This window comes from Epinephelus lanceolatus, chromosome 8 (assembly GCF_041903045.1).
Source record: "Epinephelus lanceolatus isolate andai-2023 chromosome 8, ASM4190304v1, whole genome shotgun sequence".
Classification (NCBI taxonomy): domain Eukaryota; kingdom Metazoa; phylum Chordata; class Actinopteri; order Perciformes; family Serranidae; genus Epinephelus; species Epinephelus lanceolatus.
The window spans coordinates 10,640,831-10,660,998 of NC_135741.1; the positions used below are offsets into that span (position 1 = coordinate 10,640,831).

The 20,168-nt window shown below is 38.1% G+C and overlaps 1 protein-coding gene across 1 annotated transcript; it reads right to left on the bottom strand.

Moving 5' to 3' along the window:
* Positions 1-40: 40 nt before the first annotated feature.
* Positions 41-18,249, bottom strand: cd63 (CD63 molecule). Its single transcript, XM_033629532.2, has 8 exons — positions 18,095-18,249; positions 13,201-13,286; positions 4,197-4,385; positions 4,013-4,087; positions 3,823-3,921; positions 3,477-3,620; positions 1,671-1,754; positions 41-448 (listed from the first exon to the last, which is right to left on the bottom strand). Exons 2-8 carry the CDS (start codon positions 13,264-13,266, stop codon positions 383-385), a joined length of 723 nt encoding a protein of 240 aa, XP_033485423.1. The 5' UTR covers positions 13,267-13,286; positions 18,095-18,249; the 3' UTR covers positions 41-382.
* Between the last annotated feature and the right edge of the window lie 1,919 nt (positions 18,250-20,168).

Consider the following 20,168-nt stretch of genomic DNA (forward strand, 5'->3'; position numbering starts at 1 on the left):
TTTTTTCCCTGTTTTCATTTACACGTAAAGCAAATTCAGATGTAATTTAAAGAGTCTTTAATAAAAACAGAAGCTGGGAACCAGCAAAACATAAAAACAGATCTTACGTCTCTTAAACACGAGTAAAGTAAAAGATGTTAGAATCCCTCAAAACCAGCAAGAACATATGCTGAAGATAAAGTGGACAGGAATCATTTCTATAACGGCCTATGCACATACAGTGACGAAGCAGAGATATTAACCTGCGAAAATATCCAAAATCAATACAAGTGAAAATACATTGTTCTGTGCATTAAATCTGAAGTATAAGATGAATTTATTAAAAGTTTCCAAACCAAGCTCTTAACAAGGGCGAACTGAACTACTCAGGTGTGCAGCTGGATCACATGACTTCGTAGCCGCTGCGGATGCCTCTCATCAACAAGCAGGCGAACACGATGCCCAGAATCTGAAAGGAAAACAATCACATACAAGAAGGAGAGGACGCTGATGTCAGATATTTATAAGACACTTAAAGACCTGTGGTAGCACTTGTACAAGCAACATAAAAACACCAGATATAAAAACAAAAATGTATTCCAACTAATTAAATTTATAAAGAAATGAGTTAAAGCTACAGTTGGTAACTTTTATGAAAACAACTTGCTGAAATTGTCATTACATCCACACAGAAGTACATGAGACAGATAGTCTGTATAAAAAAATAATTTCCCTCCTTGTAGTGCTTCTCAGGCATTTGCTGGAGTCCACTGTGGCTGCAAGAGTCTCTAACGCAGCTGTCAATCATGTCAATCAAATATGAATCAGGTTTCTGTTTCTGCCTTGCCTATTTCTTGCCTCAAATATTTTCATGTTTTGTTTTAGTGTACTGTTCAGCTGAAAAATAAGATAAGTTTGTGACCCAGCCGCCATGTTGAAAACAGTCGAGCTAAAACGATGTATCCCCCTACGGCTGAAACAACTTTCTCATCTTACCACTGAACAGCACGGTAAAATATGGTTATGAAAACATTTGAGAAAGATGAGAAAATAGGCAGTAACAGAATCTGAGTTTATATATTCGATTGGCGCTGCCAAGTGTGAAAGTCTAACCGCAGTTCACGAGCAGTGATGGACGTGACTGATGGCTGCTTTGAGGCCTTTGCTCACGGAATCCATTACTGTTTGTTTGAAAGACACCGACATTATCAACTCCTCCATCTTGTCTTTTTCTGATTCTATTTGATCAGCTAAACACTGTGAACTCAGCATGACAGAGTGAAATCGGTACGTGTGCATGTGGGGGGTGAACTGCTTCATACCCTGACCACCTTGTTCCAAACCACTTCCCTTCTGCTGCCTTCCCCCTCTTTAAAATGACTGAAGGTGGTGAGTTTCCGTGCAGCGATATAAAAGCCCCTTAACAGGAGGCAAAGGGACATGATTTATGTTTTACATATTCTCTGCCTCGTACTACTGAGTGGATGTAATGACTGTTAAAGCAAATATGACAAATAGTTATTTTATAAAAGTTACCAACTGTATCTTTAAATGACAAAATGAATACAAAAACACATTTAAATAAAAATCATCCTTGCAGGTAAACTTTAGTAGTAAAAATGAACTGCTTAGGAATTCTGCACCGAGTCATGTCTGGTTATAGTAATGTCTATTTTGTTGATGTTACGTACCTGCAGGAATGCAATGATAAGAGCTGCGACTATCACCCACAGGATGTTTTTCTTCAGTAAAGCCTCAAAAGCATCGTGACATCCCTGCAACAACAACACAAACAATAGCAAAATAAGTTGTTAGATCCAATATGGAGATTTCACTGGTTGAGTTGTTATCTGAGAAACCCGTTGCCTCGGGGTATAACCTTGACTTCTTATTAACGGTTGAGGTTTGTTGACTCTGGTGTTACTTCCTTGTTGTTTAAAACCCCACACCCCAATGCTGTATGTGTAAAATATGCATTACTGCAAAATCAACCATCTGTTCCCCTTCAAATCTTTCTTTAACTGCTTGTAAACCTTATTAAAACCCAGTGCGTAGAGACGTACTGAAGTGGTTAACCCTTCACTGTACCACAAAGTGGGTGAGCACATTTAATGCAGGTGACAAAATACATAAATGATCATAAAGCACAGTTACCACATCACACAGGGAAATATTTGATCTTTTCTTAGTTATATGGCCTACGTCATACAATACAGTTTGAGACCATTATACCACAGAGATGTCTGATTTACATGCACCTGTGTAGAGACTCATTACACACCAAAAGTGTATGTGTGTGTGTGTGTGTGCCTATTTGGCACAGAGAGCACCATTATAATCCTACTGGAGTCTTGTTTCTGTCTAATGTTTACTTTCTGTCTAGCTCCTGTTTGGTCTCAACTATTAGTTCTGCAGCTCTGATGCTTGACCTTTTCCAGCAACAGGTCCTCATCTTTGCCAACTGTTTGGTGCTGAACGTGTTGTTGACAATGGGTTTATTGGGGCTTATTTTTCAATGCATAACCTCTTTCTCTTCACACTCGAGCCTGACCAATAACCCGGCTGATGTATCGATGAGCGCAGATATACTCATTAAATGTCTGTTGATAACTAAAAAGAACCCAAAATGCCAAAGATAAATTTCAGGGAAGTTAGAAACAGTGGTATTCGCGCAGAAAGCAATATAGGAACACATCCCTAGTATTTTTGTAGCCTTTTTATGGTGGCATCTCCACAATGCTTGGGCACGTGCTAGAGTCTTTGCACATGGCATATGTGTATATAAGCCAAATTCTATGAGATCTTACTAATTTTTGTTTTTACTTCACACTTGCTTTGTAAATGTATATGTATGTTTCCCATGCCAATAAACCCCATTTGAAAGGAACTGAATTAAACCCCACCATTTTAAAAGGCACTGTGCTATTCTCACACAGCAGAGTGTTCATTTCAATGTTCATTTCACAGTTTCCATTTCAATAAAAGTTTTGCTACGTTTTGTTGTATAGTGTTAAGGGGGCGTTACCTATGCTAATAGGTTACTTAAGATCAGGTGGGATTCATCATTGAGCATACCTGGGTAAGAGCAGATTGGTGCATCTTGAGTTGACTTCTCTTATTTTTTCTCTTAATAGAAAATTAACAAAATGTTTCTGCATGAGGACCAATGTTGCAATCAAATTGTTTGTCACTGATAGTTTTTCCATTACAGGAGTGACTCGTTTTTCATCTCTAAAATGTCCTGCACAAATCTTTAAATATGTAAAAAAAAAAAAAAAACATACAGATTTTTTAAGCCCTAAAATATCAGCTGTGCTCAGTAATTTGTTTTATTTATTTATAATTCTTGGAGCCGTATATGCCTTTGATTAATAGTGGACAGTAAATGTATGTATGTATGTAACCCAGTGTTTCTGTTCCTGTTGTTCCTACAGCCGAATCAGGGCTGTGATAAATTCGTGCTGATGCAAACATTTCCTTCTACAGTCACAGTTTACCTTCTGGTGCACTTTGGCGGCGTCTGTCATGGCCCCGACTCCACACTTTGGAGTGACTTTGATGCAGCACGAGTCAGGCACAGTCTTTCCATCAGGGCTGAAGTTCCTCCAGTCAGAGGAACTGTTCCCACCACAGCATTTCAGCTGGAAGTGAGTCAAATGAAAAACATTTGAAATGGACATGCCAGCAAAGTACAGTAAAAGGATCTAACTTGTGTCAACAGTCGGGGCAAAGAAAAACATCATGTCATGTCATGCAGCACAGACCAGCAGGATGTAGCAGTGTTATGTGAAGGTGTTGTCAGGCTGAGTAAACAGTGAGTAGGAGAATTTACACTGAACTCACATCCTCCTGCATTTTGTCCACACTCTTTTTGAATTCAGCCGTGCCGTTCTTGTAACTGTTGATCATGTCAGTGAGACTGTCCTCAACCACAGCTGAGAGCTAGATGGGAGACACAACGAAGACGTTAAACAAAACCTCCTGCAGGGTCTCATAGACTTTAACAAAGGAAACAGTGAAAGTGTACACTCACTTTGTTCCTGAAGACGTATCCAGCGATTGCTGCTGCAATCTCAACAAGAATGACCAGAAAGAGGAGGATGGCGAACTGAGGGAAACAAAAAGATATGTAAGTGCCTTACATGAACTTAATTTTTGGAATGGCTTAGTTAACTCAACCTTTTTGTTGTTAATAGATACCACACTATGCAAATTACCGTCGTGACCATACAGTAGTTCTCCTTCCAGGCGCCACAGCAGCCAAAGAAAGCGATGAAGAAAATCACCACGCCAACTGCGATGAGAACAATGGGGGCTCCTGAGGCTGACACATCACGGATCTTGATGGTGTTGTGCAGACCCATTTGCACTAGGATTCCCACGACAATCAGTGCTAGGCCACATAACTGCAGGAAGGAGAGGAGAGGAGGGTTAGTTTAAGGTAGAGATGTTCAAATACTATTTTTTTCCACACGTGAAGCTACTTGTTAGTTTATTAGTAAATTCTATGACATCAGATCAGTGCTCAAACTAGAGTAATCACTGATACCTGCATCCAGCATTTTAAGGTGGTATCAGAGGCATTTTTGATACTGCTATCAGTACTAGAAGAACTCTAGTTTAAGGTGGAATTTTTGGGATTATATCTGCTCATTTTTATGTAACGCAAGCATGTGTCTTTAGTTTGAGCCTTCAGATTATCTGGTTACAAAACAGAAGAGAGGCTGAAACAATTGAGTTTTATAAGGAACTAAATGCCTAATATTGAAATTGAACCACTATTAAATATTTACCATAAAGTTTTAAATGTTATTCATTACATTTAAATATGATATACAGTGATCTGTATTCATATACATGGTCTAGCCATTTTAAAAAACTGTTTTTTTTTTCATGTCTAGGTTAGTTGTTTTTTTTATCCAAAAGGATTTTTTGATACTTTTATTTTTTAGTTTTTGTATGAACATAGAAAAGGAAAGAGGTGGAACAGTAAAGCACTGTCAGTGAAGAGAGAGAAAAGGAAGCAGAGGTAAAGTTCATAATGCGCATAAAGGGCTCAGGAAGTAAAGTAAAAAGTTCTATCAAGAATGGATGATTATAACAATCCCATTTCTCCCAAAAAAGGTAAGTGAAAAATTAGATTTAAGGCTCAGAATCTCTGAGACCAAATGCCTCAGTATTTTCCAAAAAAGCCTAAATAATGGTCTGCCAAAACCGATCCACCCTCCCCCCAGCAGGTGATAAGGACATTTTTTTTTAATAATGTCAGTGTCTGAATTAAATTGATTTCACTTTTAAAATCCAAAACTGACCAATCAAATTTCTGTTTAACTTAAGTCCTTTTTGAGTCTACAGCCATGCTGGTGGCTCTGTGAGGCTGTACTAAGCTTTATTCTAACCCCCAGGACATGCACACATATTCACAGTGACAATGCTAACATGCTGATGTGTTATGTATATAATGTTTACCATGTTTTATGAGTTAGCATGCTAACATTTGATAAGTAGCACTAAAGAGCAAGTTGATCCCAGCCCATGGGAATGCCATTACTTTTGCAGGTTAACAGTATTGGGTGGGGGATCAACAAAGTCAGTAGGATACATCTTCTGGGGACCATGAATGTCTGTAAATTCATGATAATCCATCTGGTGGTCCGATTAAGTCTAGACCAAAATGGTGGACTGACTCACAGACCACCCTTGCCATCCATAGAGCCAAGTTCATTCATTCATTCATCTTCTAACCGCTTCATCCTCTTGAGGGTCGCGGGGGGGGGGCTGGAGCCTATCCCAGCTACATTGGGCGAGAGGCAGGGTACACCCTGGACAGGTCGCCAGACTATTGCAGGGCTGACAAATAGAGACAGACAACCATTCACGCTCACATTCACACCTACGGACAATTTAGAGTCACCAATTAACCTAGTCCCCAATCTGCATGTCTTTGGACTGTGGGAGGAAGCCGGAGTGCCCGGAGAGAACCCACGCTGACACAGGGAGAACATGCAAACTCCACACAGAAGGGCTCCCACGCCCGGGATCGAACCGGCAACCCTCTTGCTGTGAGGCGAGAGTGCTAAGCACCACACCATCGTGCCGCCTAGAGCCAAGTTGTCAACTGGAAATGTTAAAGGCGAGAAATAAAAACATATAAGCAGGGCTCAACAATAAGGACTGCCCGATTGCCTGGGGCAAGTAAAACTCACGGTCGGGGATGTAAACTAACAACTCACTTGCCCGACTTGGCAAGTTGCTAAAAATAGTAAAAGTTAATAACTACTTGATAAAATAAATGTATTTTAAAATGTGCTCTTTGGCTCTGATGCAGCGGTCTCTCTGCCTGAGGTGACAGGCACACGCTATGTAACAATGTCCTGCCCACAGCCCCCATTGATATTATTTTGCGTGACGGACGCTTCATATAATAACATAACAATATACTATTTATGGTGTTATGCCATCGTGTCATTTCTGTCTCTACATGGTCACGCGTTAACAATTCTCCTCTGCTCTCTGTATCGCGCACGGCGGAGTTCCACCACACACACAGGTGATCATGCTAGAGTGGCTCGGGCCGCATTTTCCTGACCAAACCTGACCCTGAGTCCGGTGCAGTTTGTCAGCTGACAAAGCTATTGAAATGGACAGTGTGTAAATAACCAACAGACTGCTGTTACGCACAGACAAACACGCTGCTCGCACAGCAGCTCAGCACGGCACTCATGCTGAGCTTGTGTTGCATTCAGGCGTTGTCACGTAAATAACAACTTCCAACACTTAAATAGGTCATAGCACAAAACAGCATGTCAAGTGACTTTTTACTTTATTATATTCAATAAAATTGTATGTTCCTAAATCTTGAGACACCTCATATGTAAGATAGACAGACATTTCACCTGCTCATTACTGTGCACACATGTACTGTATGTACTTAGTCCTAAAGAACCCTTCTGGTGCCAGTAGATACATAGAAACATCCCAGCAGGCTGTGCTTTGCAAGCATACAAAAAAGTTTCATGCATGTGAAAATTATTTTTCATGCATGTGCTTCACCTCCGCTGCTACAACTCCATCCTAGGGGAAACACTGCTGTGTGCGTTTTGTGCAACAGGTGGATGTGGTAGTCTACTGGTAGAGTAGAGAGAGCGCTAAGTAGCGTTGAAGTAGAGTAGAGCAGGGCAGAGAGATGGAAGCAAAATATATTAAACCCGGTGTTAATACAGCAGAACTGGAGAGAGGGGTGAAAAATAAATAGAGGTGGGCATCGCTCAAGTAGGGTGCAGAATTATAGACGGAGAACGATTGACAAATTTTTCACTTTAAGCCCTGACACTGTCATTTTTGTGTAGGAATTAAGGTACAATACATAACATATGTTGTTTTATTTAATAAATACAGTGTGAATAAAGATTACATAACATGAAAATAACTGCAGTCTTTGTTATTCGATAGCCGCTTAAATTAAACAATTTTTATAGGGCAAGTAAAAACTGACTTCGGGCAAGTAGATCTCTGACCAACTTGCCCGACCGGTCGTTGAACCCTGCTTAAGTGTAGATGGATGGATCTCAAAATATTCAAATTTCATGAGGGGTATTTAAACTTGAACATTATGTATTTAATCATGAGCACAGGTAACAGTTAGATATCGACTTGCTTGTAAGGTTCAAACTTTTCTTTGCTTCTCTGTGAACACCTCACTTTAACTAAATGATTAAGCACTTATTGTAAACAGTTGAAAGGAAGTTGCAACAGTCTTGAGTTCCCTTATGCAGATGATGTGAAATGATCAGATGATAAAATGTAATATTCATGTGTCACTGCTTTGGGTGGGGTTGACAGAGCACTCAATTGGATCTTTTACAAACACTGTGAGGGTGGACTATTTGACTGTGATCAGCTGGGATAATCCCGCCCTAAAGTAAACAGCACAGTAAACTTTACATCCTTCACTCTGACTGCAGGCTGTACATTCAGGGTAGACACAACTGTGGTAGAATCAATTTGAGGACAGGAAGGGATTTAACCACAACAGCTGAAACAATCAGTCAATTAAATATGTATTTTTATAGTTTTATGACCAAACAATTAATCAAGAAAATAACAGGCAGATTAATTGATTCGGAAAATAATAAAAAGTTGCAGCCCTATCAACCGCTCAACTCTACCGCGACTCCTCTGTGTGTATTTGTTTTATTTTATTGGACATTAAACAGACCTTCAAGTCTGTAGCAGAAAAACTAAACAACGAACTCAAGGCTTTCAAAACTCTCCTTAATATGTGGAACTGTAAAAAAAGCCAAAGGGCTTTTTACTGCCATATTTTGTACATAAATGCTGACAGGTTATGAACATGTCCTTAAACAGCAGTCTACATGATGACACATTAATGTGGGTGATTGGATGAGGTCATTAGTCAAGTGATACATGGAGACAGCATGAGGAGTGGAAAATACTGACCACAAGAAAACATATTATGGAAAATCAAATGACTCTGACTGTGAACTTGTCTCATTGTTTGTGACATCACTATAATGTTGCAATAAGCAGAACATACTGATAAACAGACACATCAGTGTCAACTGATGCTTCTTTTCATTATTGTTAGGAAATGATTGCATTATTATTTTCTTGATTGATCGATTAGAGGATAAGTGTCCAAATACTGTGAGAAAAATACTCTTCACAGTTTCACGGAGCTTAAATTGACTTATTCAACTGTCTTACCATCAGTTTGAAACACAAAATATTAACTTTACTATCATATAAGAAAACTAAGAAAAGAACCAAATATTCACATTTGAGGGGATTTTTTTTGTTGCTGTTGACTTTTTTGCTTTGAAATAATAATAATAATAATAATAATAATAATAATAATAATACATAAAGGCTTCATTAAGTATATTCTGTGACAAGTAAAAGTCCTGCATTCAAAATTTTACTCAAGTAAAAGTACAAAAGTATTGGCATAAATATATATTTAAAGTACCAAAACTAAAAGAACTTGACCCATATCAGAATAATGTATATCATATTGGATTATACACTGCCTGGCCAAAAAAAAAGTCGCCACCTGGATTTAACTAAGCAAATAGGTACGAGCCTCCTATTGGATAATTACTGCATGGGCGATTATCTTTCAGCTGGCAACAAGTTATTTAACCCCAACTGGTGCAATGAGTTGCTTCTCATTTCCTAAACAACCATGTCGAAAGACACATCCCGTGGTTGTGGAAAAGATGTTAGTCTGCTTGAGAAGGGTCAAATCATTGGCATGCATCAAGCAGAGAAAACATCTAAGGAGATTGCAGAAACTACTAAAATTGGGTTAAGAACTGTCCAACGCATTATTAAAAACTGGAAGGATAGTGGGGACCCATCGTCTTCGAGGAAGAAATGTGGCCAGAAAAAATCCTCAATGATCGTGATCGGCGATCACTTAAACGTTTGGCGAGATCAAATCGAAGAAAAACAACAGTAGAACTCAGGGCTATGTTTAATAGTGAAAGTAAGAGCATTTCCACATGCACAATGGGAAGGGAACTCAAGGGATTGGGACTGAACAGCTGTGTAGCCCTAAGAAAACCACTAATCAGTGAGGCTAACCGGAAAAAAAGGCTTCAATTTGCTAGGGAGCATAAAGATTGGACTCTGGAGCAATGGAAGAAGGTCATGTGGTCTGATGAGTCCAGATTTACCCTGTTCCAGAGTGATGGGCGCATCAGGGTAAGAAGAGAGGCAGATGAAGTGATGCACCCATCATGCCTAGTGCCTACTGTACAAGCCTGCGGGGGCAGTGTTATGATCTGGGGTTGCTGCAGTTGGTCAGGTCTAGGTTCAGCAACAGTATGTGCTCAAAGAATGAGGTCAGCTGACTACCTGAATATACTGAATGACCAGGTTATTCCATCAATGGATTTTTTCTTCCCTGATGGCACGGGCATATTCCAAGATGACAATGCCAGGATTCATCGGGCTCAAATTGTGAAAGACTGGTTCAGGGAGCATGAGACATCATTTTCACACATGGATTGGCCACCACAGAGTCCAGACCTTAACCCCATTGAGAATCTTTGGGATGTGCTGGAGAATGCTTTGCGCAGCGGTCAGACTCTACCAACATCAATGCAAGATCTTGGTGAAAAATTAATGCAACACTGGATGGAAATAAATCTTGTGACATTGCAGATGCTTATTGAAACAATGCCACAGCGAATGCGTGCCGTAATCAAAGCTAAAGGCGGTCCAACAAAATATTAGAGTGTATGACCTTTTTTTTTGGTGGTGACTTTTTTTTTGGCCAGGCAGTGTATATAGTAATGTATTAAAGGAGAGCAACACCTAAATTAAGAATTCCAATATCTTATTTCAATGGCCTAGGAATGTTCAATCAATATTGTAAACATGAGCAACTCTCTCAAAGCCAGAAACCACACACATAAGTCTCGAACTTCTGATGTTATCTTTTATACAGTCTGGAGCTGCTCCATAAACAATGAATGGGAGCCTGGACCCACACAATGGTTGCTTTCATTTTTATACCCAGATGAGCTCGACTCTATTGTAGTGTTCCAGGTACTGAAACAGAAAAAAACCCCACACACTCAGAAAATTCCCCTGGGTGCTCTCAGTGTCATCTAGAACATATTTCACTGTCTGTTGTCTGGGGAGCAGCTCCAGACATGTTTGAGTTTTGGAATTTGGTAGAGTTGTTTGTGTTAACTAATATTTTTTTTTATAACATAACAATAACATGCATACATTTTAAAAATGGGTAGTTCCTCTTTAACAAATAAGTTATTTCAGCTAGTTAACAAATAATCAAAAGATGTGGTTATAACCCTAATAATGCTTTAATGGCTGTTTATGAGCCAGACTGACTGAATTTATTGACCTTTTTATCACTCGCACTTTACATGTCCCCAAGCAAAAACAAACACATCCTGACAGGAAGTAGAACAGGATAGAGACATCAATTCAGCTCAGGATGATTAACTGTATTAACTCTCAGTCCGTTCTCTTTAGTAGCTTTTTATCAACATCAAAAAGCAGTGGCGCCGAGTTGTTGTAAACATATGAACAAAAGCACCAGGGTTGACAACGCCCAGCCAAACTGGTCTTACTACAAATTTAGAGTAAAATTAACAGAGGGATAAAAACTGTGTGTTTACACTGGAAGTCTGTCAGTAGTCTTATTTATGTGAGGTGACTGTCAGCCCAGTTGGTTGTGTGTTATCCATATTAAGCCCTTGTTGCAGCCGAGGCCCTCTCCTTTGTGGCAACACCAATGTAAATATTTGAGCGTGAGTCAAATAAGAGGCTAATGGCTGAAGTAGGAAAATAAAAAGGAGTGAAGAGGACAGGCAAACAGAGTGACGACAAAGACAGAACAGAAAAAAAGAAGAATGGAATAGAATAAAATGACTAGAGGACATCTTATGATGGGATCGCGCCACCCATGATACAGCAATCCGCTACTTAAAACATATGTGGGTCAGGGGTGTAAAGTGCCAAGGTAAATTCCCCCTCTCTAATTCAAGATGGACTGATTTTTGTCGGCAGGATAATGTCGCAACAGTGCAAGATGCAGTCACAAAACTTTACAGATGTGTAGTAAAGATCACAAAGAAGGCTGAGTTTGAAGTTGGGTGCAGTTCAAACAAGTAGTGGGACAGGAAGCAGGAAAAGGACCAGTGCCCCCCCATCTTACGGCCCTGGCCCACATTTGTTTTAAATCACAGATTGCTGTGTTGCAGCTTGAGTGATCCCATTGCAAAATGGCCTCTGGTTTACATATTAACAACAAGGTTTTAATATATTATTATTCATTATCTGTTTATATACCTGCTTCCACTTACAGATGCTCGACAAATACATCAATAAACTCTTATATCTGCTTACAAGTAGAGTACAGTGAGTAAAAACCATGTGTTAAATTACTACATACTGCTATTTTTTTGTATTACTGTAATAAACTGGACTGTTGGACAAAAGAAGACATGTCAAGACGTCACCCTGGCATTCCCCCCCACCATTTTACAGACTAATATAACTGAAAAATAAGAATAAATCAATAAGGCAACATGTTGCTTTGACCCCTCACTTAAGGAAGCCATAAATGTTTTCTAGTACACTATAATGTAGTTGTAAGGACCTTTTTATGAGTTTACTAAAGAACAGCATTTGTCAACGATTTTAAGTTCTCCTGTAATGACATATATTGTATTATTACAACTGTTTTTTAATCTATTCTTACTCATTATCTGTTTAGACACGAGCCATAAGATTAATTTTTTGGTTATTCTCTACATTAGTCTATAAAACGTTGGAAAATGTCTTGTTTTCTCCAACCAACAGTCTAAAGATTTTCAGTAAATTACAACAGTCAAAAACAACCGTGAAAATAACTTGGTTGCAAAGCTGCAACTCTAAAAATGTGCGCGGAGTAGAGCGAATAAATACAGGCTTGTCATTCTGTACTTCCTCCTGTCCTGTGTGAGATGGTTATCAGAGTTTCACTTGGTGCCACAGAGTTCACTGTGTTAAGCTGTCAGTGGCGTTGTGTCAGTAAAGGAGGGAACGGAAAAATAAAACTGTCATATGATGCTGTTACACTTTTTGAAATCTGGTCATAAGATTCACATTCCATCAACACCACCTCTCGCTCCAAAGCTCTCTGACACACAATAAGGAGACTGCAAACAGGTGACATCCAGGAAGCGTTCAGGTTAATCCAGGATACCTGAGAAGAATGTCCTTCTGTTCGTGTTCCTCTGTATTTTCATACATGCTAAGCAAACATGTATTAAACAAACACATGGGCCAGTGAGCAGGTGTTCAGGAGGGATAAATCAAGAGGAGATGTCACAGGTTGTGTGTTTGCTCATCAGCTGATTTTACAGATGATTATATTACTGTTATGATAACTGTGCGTTGGGATAAGCAGACCAAAGTTCATGCTCACAGTCACGGGTGCTGGCAAAAAGGAGAAATGCCACATAACTAGTCCATATTTCAGACTGCCAAAAAGATAGGCTGACTTATCTTGATAACACTAATCACACTAGATGACATTAGTTCCTGTTTGCTCCCTTGTCACTTTCACTTTTTGCCACCAAGAGCTCCCTTCTCTTCGCAGTATCATTATATTTAGAGCCATCTGCATCTACTTTGCTACCTTTTCATCTTAAATATTTAAAGAGGAGGTTAGCTGCTACTCACCCAGAAAAGGAAGTTGAAAAAGAAGAGCAGGAACTTGATACATTTCATGCCCCCCTCAACACCCATGGCTGACGCTTATCTGGTTCCTGGATTAAAACAATGTAAACACACGTTGTTAGATTCACTATTGTTTTAAGGCAGACTAAATGAACATTGCATCAGATGTAATATGAGCAGCAGCATCAGCAGTGTGGAAGATATGAGTCATTTGATTTAACTATAACAGCCATGGACAGCCATGATATACTTTTGTTCAGACATTTTAGTTTCAGTTATATACATATTTCTGTGGACCACACATGTATCTGTTGTTTGAATGAAATAATTACACCCAAGGCGAACTGCGGTCAAGCCATCCGTGGTTCGCTTTTGCTTGGTCAAATCAGCCGCACATTTTTTTCTAGTGCGCGAATCTACTAACACTTACGGTAATCGTAATGAAACGGCTCTGAAGAGCTGCTGGTCGTGACTGTTGGTCAGACTGCAGAGGACAAGTTGAAGGATATTTTGCCCAACTTTGACGTAGAATAAAACACTTATTTTCCATAAGTAGTCCATGATTCATACACCGCTGAACTAAGTACTTCCTAGACTACGTGCATGAATAATATGAAGTACTTTTACTGTGTACTTTTTGAGTAATCCTGTGTCAAAATCCTTAAGAGGACAAGATCAAGGATATTTTGCCGAACTTTGACGTAGAATAAAACACTTATTGTCTATAAGTAGTCAAAGATTCATATACCACTGAACTAAGTACTTCCTAGACTACGTGCATGCATAATATGAAGTATTTTTACTGTGTAGTTTTCGAGTAATCCTTTGTCAAAATCCTTAACAGAGGATAAGATTAAGGATATTTCACCCAACTTTGATGTGGAATAAAAAACTTATTTTCCATAAGCAGTCTATGATTCATATACCGCTGAACTTAGTACTTCCTAGACTACGTGCATGCATAATATGAAGTATTTTTACTGTGTAGTTTTCGAGTAATCCTGTGTCAAAGTCCTTAACAGAGGATAAGATTAAGGATATTTCACCCAACTTTGATGTGGAATAAAAAACTTATTTTCCATAAGTAGTCCAAGATTCATATACCACTGAACTAAGTACTTCCTAGACTACGTGCATGAATAATATGAAGTATTTTTACTGTGTAGTTTTCGAGTAATCCTTTGTCAAAATCCTTAACAGAGGATAAGATTAAGGATATTTCACCCAACTTTGATGTGGAATAAAAAACTTATTTTCCATAAGCAGTCTATGATTCATATACCGCTGAACTTAGTACTTCCTAGACTACGTGCATGCATAATATGAAGTATTTTTACTGTGTAGTTTTCGAGTAATCCTGTGTCAAAGTCCTTAACAGAGGATAAGATTAAGGATATTTCACCCAACTTTGATGTGGAATAAAAAACTTATTTTCCATAAGTAGTCCAAGATTCATATACCACTGAACTAAGTACTTCCTAGACTACGTGCATGCATAATATGAAGTATTTTTACTGTGTAGTTTTCGAGTAATCCTTTGTCAAAATCCTTAACAGAGGATAAGATTAAGGATATTTCACCCAACTTTGATGTGGAATAAAAAACTTATTTTCCATAAGTAGTCCAAGATTCATATACCGCTGAACTAAGTACTTCCTAGACTACGTGCATGCATAATATGAAATACTTTTACTGTGTACTTTTTGAGTAATCCTGTGTCAAAATCCTTAACAGAGGACAAGATCAAGGATATTTTGCCGAACTTTGACGTAGAATAAAACACTTATTGTCTATAAGTAGTCAAAGATTCATATACCACTGAACTAAGTACTTCCTAGACTACGTGCATGCATAATATGAAGTATTTTTACTGTGTAGTTTTCGAGTAATCCTTTGTCAAAATCCTTAACAGAGGATAAGATTAAGGATATTTCACCCAACTTTGATGTGGAATAAAAAACTTATTTTCCATAAGTAGTCTGTGATTCATATACCGCTGAACTTAGTACTTCCTTGACTACATGCATGCATAATATGAAGTATTTTTACTGTGTAGTTTTCGAGTAATCCTGTGTCAAAATCCTTAACAGAGGATAAGATTAAGGATATTTCACCCAACTTTGATGTGGAATAAAAAACTTATTTTCCATAAGTAGTCCAAGATTCATATACCGCTGAACTCAGTACTTCCTAGACTACGTGCATGCATAATATGAAGTACTTTTACTGTGTAGTTTTCGAGTAATCCTTTGTCAAAGTCCTTAACAGAGGATAAGATTAAGGATATTTCACCCAACTTTGATGTGGAATAAAAAACTTATTTTCCATAAGTAGTCTATGATCCACATACCGCTGAACTTAGTACTTCCAAGACTAAGTGCATGCATAATATGAAGTACTTTTACTGTGTAGTTTTTGAGTAATCCTTTGTCAAAGTCCTTAACAGATGACAAGATTAAGGATATTTCACCCAACTTTGATGTGGAATAAAAAACTTGTTTTCCATAAGTAGTCTATGATTCATATACCGCTGAACTGTGGTATTGCTCCCTTTTTGTTAAGTAAAAGATCAGAGTATTTCCTCTACCACTGTGTAAATCTGAAACTTGGATTCATGAGTAGGTGTTTTTCCAGTCATAACACCCCAAGCACATACGGCCATGGATACAACTTGAGAATTGAGTTGACCATCAGCCAGCAGATGTTGACTGTGGTTGACTAGGAGCAGAAGAGAAGAAGAGTTGAGATAGATTTGCCAATCCTAGCTGACAGTAACATCAAGAAGATGGAGCACCAAAAGATCCCAGGGCTGGGAGACCACAGTGACAAATATGTGACCTGTATAATGCAGGTAAAGCAGGGGAATGAGGACACAGTCTGTCTTGTTTCCTTTCCAGATTGCCTCTCTATATGATTTATGGGTAACACTTTACAATAAGGTACACAGAATTATAGTAGTTAATGATGAACTAATGAGGAACTAATGAGGAACGAATGAGTAGTTACTGAGGAACTAAGCTACACAAAATTAGAGTAGTTACTGGGGAACTAATGAGGAACGAATGATGAACTAATGAGAAGTTACTGAGGAACTAATGAGGAACTAATGAGGAACTAACTATTAGTTAATGGTCAGTTCTTCAGTAACTCATGTTATATAATATCCTTGATCTTATCCTCTGTTAGGGATTTTGACACAGGATTACTCGAAAAGTACACAGTAAAAGTACTTAATATTATTCATGCACGTAATCTAGGGAGTACTAAGTTCAGCGGTATATGAATCATGGACTACTTATGGAAAATAAGTTTTTTATTCCACATCAAATTGGGAGAAATATCCTTAATCTTATCCTCTGTTAGGGATTTTGACACAGGATTACTCGAGAAGTACACAGTAAAAGTACTTCATATTATGCAAGCAAGTAGTCTAAGAAGTGCAAAGTTCAGCAGTATATGACTCACAGACTACTTATGGAAAATAAGTTTTTTATTCCACATCAAAGTTGGGTGAAATATCCTTAATCTTGTCATCTGTTAAGGATTTTGACAAAGGATTACTCAAAAACTACACAGTAAAGTACTTCATATTATGCAAGCAAGTAGTCTAAGAAGTGCAAAATTCAGCAGTATATGAATCTTGGACTACTTATGGAAAATAAGTTTTTTATTCCACATCAAAGTTGGGTGAAATATCCTTAATCTTATCCTCTGTTAAGGATTTTGACAAAGGATTACTCGAAAACTACACAGTAAAAATACTTCATATTATGCATGCACATAGTCTAGGAAGTACTTAGTTCAGCGGTATATGAATCACAGACTACTTATGGAAAATAAGTGTTTTATTCTACATCAAAGTTCGGCAAAATATCCTTGATCTTGTCCTCTGCTAAGGATTTTGACACAGGATTACTCAAAAAGTACACAGTAAAAGTACTTCATATTATTCATGCACGTAGTCTAGGAAGTACTTAGTTCAGTGGTATATGAATCATAGACTACTCATGGAAAATATTTTTTTTATTCCACATCAAAGTTGGGCGAAATATCCTTAATCTTATCCTCTGTTAAGGATTTTGACACAGGATTACTCAAGAAGTACACAGTAAATGTACTTCATATTATTCATGCACGTAGTCTAGGAAGTACTTAGTTCAGCGGTGTATGAATCATGGACTACTTATGGAAAATAAGTGTGTTATTCTACGTCAAAGTTGGGCAAAATATCCTTCAACTTGTCCTCTGCAGTCTGACCCACAGACACTACCAGCAGCTCTTCGGAGCCGTTTCATTACGATTACCGTAAGTGTTAGTAGATTCGCGCACTAGAAAAAAACGTGCGGCTGATTTGACCAAGCAAAAGCGAACCACGGCTGGTTCGCAGTGGCGAATGGCACACAACCATAGCATAATTAAAAAGACAAATAAAAGTGGAGAGCCACCAGCTACTTTCTTTAACCATTAAACAGACCCTAACAGAAGGGCAGGGTTATACTTTAAATACTATAAAAATCAGTTAAAGTCTTTAAAACACATCGTTAGTACCCTGAGGGGACCAACAGTCCTGTTTTGAGGAGGAAGCAGGGTCCCGTCCGGCCCTGCCCCGGACCGTTAATCACCGCTAATAGTTAGCAACAACATCTGCATTGTCCCGGACCTCCTAATTACATCAACAAGTGCGACTTAAACTTATTGAATTTGTTGGAGTTTTACAACTTAGTTAGTCCTTTCTTCCACACATGTGCAACTGGAAAAAAATCCTCTTTTTGACAACTTTCTTTGTGACGACCGTTAAACGGCTAATTTAAACACTCCGTTCCAAAGCTGTTAGCTTAAGACACGGTTAGCATTAACGGATAAAAGTTCGGTATTTCGGCGGTATTTTCAGGTTTACCTTTGAAGAGAAGTCTTTAAGGTCCTGCGATGAGAGACGAAGACGACTGTGTGTTGAAATTGTGGACTAACTTGTGCTGTTATAGTCCCTCCTACCTAGACTCCTTCGCTTCCCACCTCCTCCTCCTTCACTTCACGACTTCGCCTTTTATCCACCGCAACTTTATGATGCTGCCTTCAGGGTCTCCTCGTTAAACACAGAACTCTTACCTGGCTGTTAATGAAGGTAGTAGTCAAAAGAAGTTACTCGCAGTATTCAGAGCTTTAACTGAAGTAAAAGTAGCAACAGTTTATTTTTTTATTCTTATTTAACCAAGAAGTCCCGTTGAGATCGAAATCTCTTTTACAAGAGATACCTGGCCAAGGTAGCAGCCAATCAAAACACATTAAAATGCAATAATACAACATATGATACAAAAATCCACAATAAAACAACGAGTCATCAAACATAGCGGCCTTAAAGAAAAACAAGCACATGTCTCTGTTACCACATTCCTTATGGTGGCCTTAAGATCTTTTTGAGCATTGTTCCATGTCTAAGGTGCAGAGTAGGAGGATGCAGGTTTCCGCAGATCTGTTAAAACCCACATTAAAAAGCAACCACTTAGAGGAGCGTAGGTGGTAACCACCAGAGCTGACATATAAAAGGGTGCAGAGGTAGACAGGAAGTTTGCCCAATATTGCTTTATGGATAAAAAAAAATAGCAGTGATGTTGTCTGCCAGTGGTCAGTGATGGCCAACCCACCAAATCATAAAGAATGATGAGTAAGTGACTTTGCATTTATAATATGAGGTAGAGATGCATGGTACACTGAATCAAGGCTACCTAAAATGGAGGTTGCAGGTATATACAATATGCAATCTTAGCAGTGAAATTAAAACAAGATTTATTTCTAATTAAAAGCCAATCTTCACTTTAAGCTTCCTAACTAGAGTAGCAATATGTACATTATGTGCTGCTCTTAAATACAGTTTTGAGGCAGTTGTTACTACACTACATCTGTTTAAAAGCTTAAGTCACCAGTTTCTTTGCAGATCGAGATTATTAAAAAGCACAGTTTAAACAACAAATAAATTATGATGTATTATTGTCAGTTGCTGTATAGATTATTACAGATTCATCCCCTTTTCTATCATTGAGTAAACTGACGACCCCTGACTAAGTTACATATTGTATTGATATTTCATATTATATCAATGCATAACAATAACAGCAGATAATCTGTATAACAAACCCATTTAGTGAACACAATAACTGCAGGAAGTTTGTGTGAAACAAGCGATTTGATTGAGTTTTGAGCAGATATTTCCACATCAGATAAGAGTCCCTGTTATTTTTAGGAACTTTCTATACAATTCTGTGTCTGTCTGTCTGTATTAAGTAATTTATTGATTTATTCATTACCAGTGGTACCTGCTTAATAGGCTTCATTTTCAACAAAGTCTGTATTTTCTTCTCCCTGACACTTGGCCATTGTTCTTTTAGCTCTGTGGTTATTTCAAATCTATATCATGAATAATAATCCACACTTTAAAATCAACAATTTCACTTGGTTTCTTTTTTCCCCCACAAAACGAATACATTGAGATATAGGCCTAATTAAAAACAAACAAACAAACAAAAAACCAAACAGACACTAAAATAACAAAACTTATTTTGACACTTTTTACACTCAAATCAAGAAGGCCTCATGGACCCTAGGGAAGATTTGGTGATCTCTGGTCCAGGCATGAAACCAGTCGATTAAACTACCCAGCAGTGTATCGAAAGTAAAAGTATTTATTGTGCAGAATGGCCTATTTCATAATAATGTGTATTATTGTGTTATAATTATTTATGCATTAATGTGGGCAAGTGACTCAAAATTTTACTTAAGTACAGTACGTTTTATCTTTTATTCTGATCTTTTATTTAAGTAAAAATAGGTTTATAGAATGTAAAAACAACAACAACAACAACAACAACAACAAAACTCCATTAACTGCTAAATAATGTTAATAATAATGCTAATGTTCAATGGAAATGTATTAATGCCTCACAGATCAGTTATTAGCCTTTGATAAGACACATTCT